This window comes from Octopus bimaculoides, chromosome 3 (genome assembly GCF_001194135.2).
Source record: "Octopus bimaculoides isolate UCB-OBI-ISO-001 chromosome 3, ASM119413v2, whole genome shotgun sequence".
NCBI classification, from domain to species: domain Eukaryota; kingdom Metazoa; phylum Mollusca; class Cephalopoda; order Octopoda; family Octopodidae; genus Octopus; species Octopus bimaculoides.
This window is the reverse complement of record NC_068983.1, coordinates 93,646,188-93,655,480: the sequence shown is the minus strand read 5'-3', so window position 1 is coordinate 93,655,480 and position 9,293 is coordinate 93,646,188. Positions and strand designations below refer to the sequence as shown.

The following is a 9,293-nucleotide window of genomic DNA, read 5'->3' as shown; positions in this document are numbered from 1 at the left end:
TATATATATATATATATATATATATATATATATATATATATATATATATATATATATATATATATATACACACATACATATATACATGTATATACACACACACACACATATATACATACATATATATATACATATACATATGTATATACATATACACATATTTACAAATATATACAGATATACATTTATATATATGTACATTATATATATATATTTATACAGACAAACACATACATACACACACACATACATACACATAAACACAAACATACATATGTATTTTTGGTCTAATCAAGCATACACTGTTTGTTGTATGGTTGTAACCTTGACTGACATTTTGCCCAATAATCTATTGTTTCTGCCAGCTTACCATGTCTTTCAATCTTAATAATCTATAGAAAATGGAAATATCCAATTTGATGAAGAGGCTGAACAGGAAAATACACCAACACAAATTTTACTCAGACATCTGACATGTATTTTACACTGCCTAAACAATATATCTTCTCCAATTTCTCTCTGACTATTTTACACCCATTGCTTTTCATGTTAGTACAAGAAATAGTTTCAAGAAGCTTGGAGTTCTATATTTGGCTAGAACAAAGGGTTTATGAGTGGTTGCTCGTTCTAACTCTATATTCTTTGTGATACAGAAGTATGATAGACTTATTCATTGTATGCTCCCACTATAGGAGCAGGCATAACTGTCTGGTAAGATGCATGCTTTCCAACCACATGATTCCAGGTTCAGTCCTATTGTGTGACACCTTGGGTAAGTATCTTCTACTATAGCCTTGTGCTGATCAAAGCCTTTTGAGTGGATTTGGTAGATAGAAACTGAAAGAAGCCCTTCATACTATCATCATCATCATTATTTAATGTTCGTTTTCCATGCTGGCATAGGTTGGACAGTCTGACTGAAAACTGGTAAGCTGGGGAGCGGCACCAGGTTTCAATGTGATTTGGCATGGTTTCTACAGTTGGATGCTCTTCCTAATGTCAACCACTTCACAGAGTATATATCTGTGTTCTTTATGTGTGTTTGTCTCCACTCCACTGCTTGGCAACTGGTGTTGATGTGCTTATGTCATCAGAGCTTGTGGTACAATGGATAACATGTCTGAATATGGATAAAAAGATTCCAGGTTCGAATCCTGGCAAGCTCATATTCATTTTATTTTGATGATGTGCCTGTTAACAGGGAACTCAGTTCATAGAGTATCAAGGTAATGATATAATTTTTGGTACATGTATGTATGTGTGTGTGTAAGTGAGTGTGTGTGTTTGTGTAAAAGGTTTCTCTCAGTTTCTGTCTACCATATCTGCACACAAGGATTTGGTTGGCCAGGGGCTATAGTAAAAGGCACTTGCTCAAGATGCTGTGCAGTGGACCAAACCCCAACTATGTGGCTGCAAATTGTTATTTGCTTCTGCAATTTATTCCTATTTAGTTTTCTTACCTGTTGCCTGTATCTAGTTCAACTGGCTACTAACCTGTTCAGCCTCTGGTTTTCATTTTTTAAAAATTTTTAATTTCATACATTTCTTTTTCATCTTACTATATCTCTTTGACACCTTTTCCCCATTCCTCTTTCTAACCTCCTTTTCCTGCCCTTGCATTTTGCCTTTTACATTCTCAGTTTAATTCTAGTGATGTTGTCAGCTTTAACTTTCATCTTTCTGGCATTAACAAAACAAGTAGCAATCATATATCGAAATGATTACCCACTGTCAATTTTGTGATCTTTTACTTGTGTTAGAAATTGTTGTTGTTTTCATCATCATTATCATCATCATCACCATCATTATTATTTTTCTGAAGTTGATTTTGCTTTTCATCTTTCTGAAGTTCATAAAAATTAATACCAGTAAAGTACTGCAGTTAATTTGATCAATGTCCCTCTCCTAAAATTTATGTCCTTGTGCCTATGTTAGTAATCAATTTTAATACCGCTATTATCATCATTCAATTAAGGAGATCAATATAAGCAACTATACCACAAATTGGTGGTCTTGTGTCTATGGCAGAAACCATCATTACTATTAAATGCGCAAGAAATTATTATTATTATTATTATTATTATTATTAAGTCGATGAGCTGGCAAAATCATCAGCATGCCAGGTGAAATACTTAGCAGCATTTTAACCGTCTTTACGTTCTGAGTTCTAATTCTGCCAGAGTTGACTTTGCCTATCCTTTTGAGGTCAATAAAATAAGCACTAGTGGAGCACTGGGGTTGATGTAATTGACTTATCCCTGCCCCCAAATTTCAGGCCCTGTGCCTATAGTAGAAAGGATTATTATTACCTCCACCTTAGTGAAGGCGGAGGAATTGTTTTCAGTCATGTTTGTTTGTTTGTCCATGGACAAAATATCTCAAGAACCACTGGATGGATTCAGATGAAACTTTCAGAGATGTTTGGCCTTGTGACTGGCACAAACTGATTAGATTTTGGGATCGATCTGGTGTCAGGCAAGGATTCTGGATTATTTGTTATATTTACTTTACATGAAGTATTACAATCTTATGTTGATTTTCAAGTCTTTCTCTGATTACCTTCCTTGAAAGCACACTCATGGTTTCCACCTAAGCTATGGCAGCGTTGCTGCTTCCAAAGTTTTATTTTCATTTCTCTATTATTAATTTTATTCGCGTTTTTATCTTAGTAGAAACTGATGGATAAAGAAATCAAACTACATAAACAAACAGCAGCAAAACCATTCAGAAATTAAATAACACTAACATATTCAGTAACAATAATAGATTTAATTTATCCTTGACAGTTTTTAGTTTTACTAATTTTGAATATATCGCTCCCGTTTAAAACCTCTTACCTACTTGACAATTGCATTTCTAGCCCTGCCTTAAAGGAAGCTTTACTTCTTGGATTCACATTTTTGTGCGCAACGATGTTGTTAAATCTCTGTTAACAGCACCATATGCAGGTCCTTTCCATTTTCTTTCATGCATGGATAAATTTTTCACTATAGACGACACATACACAGCATTACAAACACAGCCCGCACACCCACCTTCACATTCCATGACTACCATTAGGATTGATCAGGTACTGGACAAAGATTCTGGATTATTTTTCTGTTTTTTTTTACTTAATTTTTGAGAGCAGTTGGGTTCATTTTTAGTATTCTTGTTTGTGAGAGCAGTCAAGTTTATTTCAGAATGACAGAATTGTTACATTGGGAAAAATACTTCGCAGTACTTGCTGCTCTCTACATGTTGAGTTCAAATAACACTGTGGTCAACTTTGGTTGTCACCCTTATGAAGTACCAGTCAAGTACTAAGATCAATGGTAATGGAATGACCTGCTTCTCCTCAAAAATTCTAGTCTTGTGCCTGAACTAGAAACAATTATTATTATTGCTGTGGTAATCTTTTATCTTTTATTTGTTACTGGTTTCAGTCATTGGACTGTGGTCATGCTGGGGCACTGGCTTGGAGAATTTTTAGTTGAATCAGTCGACTCCAGGACTTTTTGCATTTTTTTAAAGTTTGGTACTTATTCTATCGGTCTCTTTGGCCAAACCACAAGTTATGGAGATATAAACACACCAATACCAATTGTCAAGTAGTAGGTGAGAGAAACAAACACAGACACAAAGACACACACACATGCATATGACAGGCTTCTTTCAGTTTCCTTCTACCAAATCCACTCATAAGGCTTTGGTCAGCCTGAAGCTATAGTATAAGACACTTGCCCAAAGTGTCACACAGTGAGTCTGAACCAGGAACCATGTGGTTGGGAAGCAAACTTCTTACCACATCTTTTATCTTTTATTGTTTCAGTCGCTAGGCTGCTGTCATGCTGGGGCACCGCCTTGAAGAATTTTTAGTTGAATAAATCAACCCCAGTACTTTCATTCTTTTTTTTAAGCCTGGTACTTATTCTATTGGTCTTTTTACTGAGCTGCTAAGTTATGGGGATGTAAGCATACCAACACTGACATAAAGAAATACACATACATATGACGGACTTCTTTCAGATTCCATCTACCAAATCCACTCAAAGCTTTGGTTGACCCAAGGGTATACTAGATGACACTCAGCCAAAGTGCTACACAGTGGGACTGAAAACAAGCTTCTTACCACACAATCACACTTGCCTGCTTGTTGAAAAGTCCTTAATATTGTTCTTAGTACCATTATTATTCTGCTATATAAATGATAAGTAGACTGCACTCCAGTTTTTTAGCTTGTACAGAACCTCAGCTATCTATAGAGAATAAAAGAAATGGACGGACTACTTTTGATAGCAATGGCTATTAAATCTAATATAGGACGAAGCTTGATATCAAGAATAACATCATATATATTTGGACAGATATATTGAATATCATTGAATGTATAATAAGAGATATTGAAATATAGAATAGCTTTGAGTATATGTGCTTGGACATATTGAATAGCCTCAAATATATATAGCTGTACAAACATATTAAATAGAATCATACAGAGCTGGAGATATTGAATAACATCAAATATATATGTCATAAAACATATTATAATAATAATAATAATTATTATTATTATTATTATCATTATTATTATTATTATGGTGGTGATGATGATGGTGATCTACATGGATATATATTCTAGAATACAGTTAATTTTTGATGCATGCGTATGCGTGTGTGCTTGTAAGGATAGTAAGCTGACCATTCTGTACTTATTTTTCAGGAGAGGTTTACTGGATAGCTCAACTTCATGCTAGGGTTTAAATAAAATGGCAAATAAGAAAAAGTTGTCACAGCATTGGATAAAATGCCTTGTGGTATTTGTTCCAGTTCTCTCTACACACACACTGACTTCAAATTCTGCTAAGGTCAATTTTGCCTTTCATCCTTTAACATTAATAAAGTACCCTGGGATCAATTTCTCTTTCTTCTCTTTCATCTCTCACACATGCACATGTGCACACACACACACACACACACACACACACACAATCTCTCTCTCTCTCTCTCTCTCTCTCTCTCTCTCCCTCTCTCTCAGAATTGACAATAGCTGACAAGATAATGTGTTTTAAAAAAAATGACACCCAGAGGAAAGCAATGGGAAAACCCAATTCCATATTCTTCCACAAAAATTCTATGACAAGAGTATTGTGTTGTTAAGAAAGCCACAAGTGGTCATTCCACAACTAGAGGGAAGAGTATTGATGAATTCTGCAATAATACACTCAGTTAACATTTTAGCATTTAAACAGGCCAAATTCAACTTAAATATTCTACCTATTTTATATTCAAACTAGTCAGATCTGGCCTCTCACACTAACCCTACAATGTCATTCTAAATATAATCAATTTCATCATCAAAATCTCAAAGCTATGAGATAATGCAAAATTAATTTTTTAAATGTGTAAATAATAAGTAATACATTAGACAGACTAATTTGTATGCTAAAGGGTTAAATCAGTGGTTCTCAACCATCTTTTACCTATAGACCCCTTTGATTACTATTTTATTCTGGTAGACCCCATAGCCATTTGATGTTTTAAAAACTAGTTTTATAGTTACTTCTTTCAAAATTCCTATTTTGTTTTTCACACGTTCACTTGCATACATTAGCAAGAAACATGTTCAACTATGTTAAGTGTTACAGAAAGAAACATAACTGTTTCTTGCAATAAATGATGATGATTTAAATTTTAGTGACTTTTCTCCAAAATCATACATCTTGATTAGATCCGTGATTCTCACCTGTTTTTTTTAACCCCTTTCATTACTATTTTGCTCTAGTGGCTCACAAAAAAATCTTATATGGACTCTCAGGGGCTATATGGACCTTGGTTGAAAACCACTAGGTCAAATGATAAAAAATGATAAATTGTGATTACCTGAGATTTCACCCTTTTCTGCTTTTGCTTGATTCACCTCTGACACATAGCCAATAGCCAGCATAGCTACTGCCAGAATGAAGATTGGTGCACTGAGTGAGCCAGCAGAAGAACAGAGATGAAGCACAAATAATACCCATACAGGAATGGATAAATATTGTAGTTGGTTGTTGTTTTCTGGTTTCCAGTACAATGCTATCATTATGACATAGCCCAGTAGGACAGTCCATACCTGACAGAAGAAATGGAAACACATTTTAAATATTTAGAATATATGAATTTAAAAACATAGGCAAGATAATGAAAATGCTTGAGAAAATATCTCAGGAATATGAAAAATGTATCGATTGGCAAGAGATGCAAAAAAACGTGTACAACATGTGGCCTGGATGTTAAGAAAACATGGTTAAATATGGAAAACATGAGCGTTATGAGAATGCAGATGAATAAGAAGAATATGTAAACAAGGCATTCAGAAATAGTAGATAAATATGGTAGACATGTAGGCAAGATATTAACATGGTTATGTGGTTAGGAAGCTTGCATCTCAACCATGTAATCTTGGGTTCAGTCTCACTCTGTTGCACCCTGGGAAAATGTCTTCTAATATAGCCTTAGGCCACCTAAAGCCTTGTTAGTAGATTTGGTAGACATAAGCCGTAAGAAGTCTGTCGTATATGTGCGTATGTGTGTAAAAGAAAGAAAGAGAGAGAGAGAGAGAGAAAGTATGTTTTTGTCCCCCACCACTGCTTAACAACTGGTGTTAGTTTGTTTATATCCTGTAACAGCTGTTTGGCAAAAGACAACTACAGAATAAATGCTGGGCTTTATAAATAAAAAAACAAGTACAAGGATCAATTTGCTAGACTAAAATCCTTCAAGGCGATGCCCCTACATGACCACAGTTCAATAACTGCAACTGGGAAAAGATAAAAATATAGAAGACATCTGAACAAGATATCAAGAAAACATAAATATGGCAGATATGTGGGTAAGATATTAAAACAAATATACAATAAATACAATATAGGTACAGGAGTGGCTGCATAGTAAGAAGTTTGCTTCCCAACCACATGGTCCTGAGTTCAGTACCACTGCATAGCACTTTGGGCAAGTGTCTTCTACAATAGCCTCAGGCTGACCAAAGCTTTGTTTGTGAGTGGATTTGGTAAACAAAAACTGAAAGAAGCCTGTTGTATATATATATATATATATATATGTGTGTGTGTGTGTGTGTGAGTAAAAATAAATACAAAAAAAAGGGGTTTTGTATGATTGTATATAGAGGAATATATTATTTTATTTAAAAGAGTTCCAACTCTGTCTGTTTTTTATGTTTTATTTATATTCTTGTAAAATTAATGTGGGATATAGAATATAGAATATACAATATATAATATAAAAATGGATGGTACAATGAAATAAAGTATTGAATGTCTTATTGAATATATGGAATATGTCTTATTGAATATATGAAATATTGAGTGTTCAATATAAAGGATTAAATATATAAAGGCGAATACGTATTTTCTATACCTTGTGGTATTTCATCATGGCCGGTATGACAGACTTTAACATATATATACTTTATTAATAAAGCTGCAAAGACATCACAAAAACTGTTACTCAGAATTTCATGTTCCTGTTTGTCGGACAGTTTCCCATTGCCATTTGTCTCAGCCAAAACTGTCCGATGAATGTGAAACTCTGAGTACCAGTTTTTGTGATGTCTTTGCAGCTTTATTAATAAAGCATATTATTCTACCTCTGGTATTCAAATACTATTTTGACCACCTTGTTTCACATTTATGTGCTTACTCTAGTATATATATGTATGTGTGTATATATATATATATATATATGTATATAGGATGCAATTAATAAATTATCTAAATTATGCAAAAATGAAAATAAAACTGACATCTCATTTTAACAAATATATTCACCAAAATTGCACAAAAATATCTTGAAATACTAAAGAGTAAATTTGTCTAATAAAATCACCATTGGCTTCAACCACAGCCTCCAGACAACTTCAGAATCTCCTGTGATTCATTTAGATGGCCTCCTAGTTTAAGTTGGTGAATGCTGCCATAATCCTTGCCTTCAGTTCATCTTTGGTGTTACAAGGAGTTTTGCTGGTCTCTCACTCAACTGCACTCTACACAAATGTTAGGAGTGATGTGGTTGCAGAAATTGTCTGACAGCCATGACTTGGTTCTCCTGCTTATGTGGCATGGTGCAGAGTCTTTTTGCCAGATGTAGGGTCTTCCAGCAGCCACCCTCTTGACCCAGGGCAGCACTACCTCCTCCAGGTACTTGATGTAGGCCTCCGTGTTGAGCCTGAGGCCATGTGGGAAGATGACTGGAGGCATAATGTCACCAACACTAGTGATCACTCCAAACATCATGATGTTGACTGAATGTTTGATTTTTATCACTCTCAGTACATGTCTGTATTGGTACATGTTTGTATTGGAGCTTCCACCGTTTCGTACTGGAGCTTCTGGCATGAATGCCAAGCAGTACAGCATGTCGTTTCCAAATTTCTGGCAGACTGAATTGCACCAGGGTGCTGTCTTTCTCACAGATGGTGCTCAATTGACCCTACTATACTGTGTAGTCAGTAAATTTAAAATCAAGCAATGCGTGAAATAAAAAATATAATATGGCAACAATTTACCCATCACCCACTGTGTATATATATATATATATATATATATATACATATGTGAGTGTGTGTGTGTGTATCCATGTTTGTCCACCATCATGGCTTGACAACCAGTGTTGGTGCATTTATGGCCCCATAACTTAGTGGTTTGGCAAAAGTGACCAATAGGATAAGTACCATGCTTTAAAAAAATTAAAGTACTGGGGTTGATTCATTCAAATAAAATTCTTCATAGCAGTGCCCCAGCATGGCCACAGTCTAATGACTGAAACAAGTAACAGAATAAAAAAATAAAAGAATAGATATATAGGCGATATGTCCTACATTACAGTACTGCCCCATATTTGGAATGGTGTTGCTCACACAAATGTTATAAACCACATCCAGCTCATTAAAAAAGACTTCATCATCCTCTTAAAACAGTGGTAAAACTAGTGTGATACTAAAAGCACATATACTTCACCTGTTGAGAAGCAAGATCTGACAACGTTCACATATAATTGAATATATGGAACAAAGCTCCCTTTCTTGTGTTAATTAGATGTCAGTAGCAATAACAACTTATCAATATTCCAGATAATTAATTAATCTATCAATATTTCAGATAAGTAAGACAGTGAGCTGGCAGAATCATTAGCACACTGAGCGAGATGCTTAGCAGCATTTTATCTGTCTCTATGTTCTGAGTTCAAAATCCCCCAAGGCTGATTTTGCCTTTCAAATTTTGGGAGTTGATAAAGTAAGTACCAGTCAAGTACAG

The 9,293-nt window shown here is 34.7% G+C and overlaps 1 protein-coding gene across 6 annotated transcripts in view; it reads right to left on the bottom strand.

Annotated features, from left to right (window-relative positions):
* The window catches only part of LOC106883961 (transmembrane protein 245), a 503,944-nt gene that overhangs the window by 424,103 nt on the left and 70,548 nt on the right, over window positions 1-9,293 (bottom strand). For all 6 annotated transcript variants that reach the window (XM_052966323.1, XM_052966324.1, XM_052966327.1 and 3 more), the window contains exon 2: window positions 5,863-6,094. In XM_052966323.1, coding sequence (XP_052822283.1) covers window positions 5,863-6,094 — 232 coding nt within the window. The remainder of the gene's footprint in view (window positions 1-5,862; window positions 6,095-9,293) is intronic.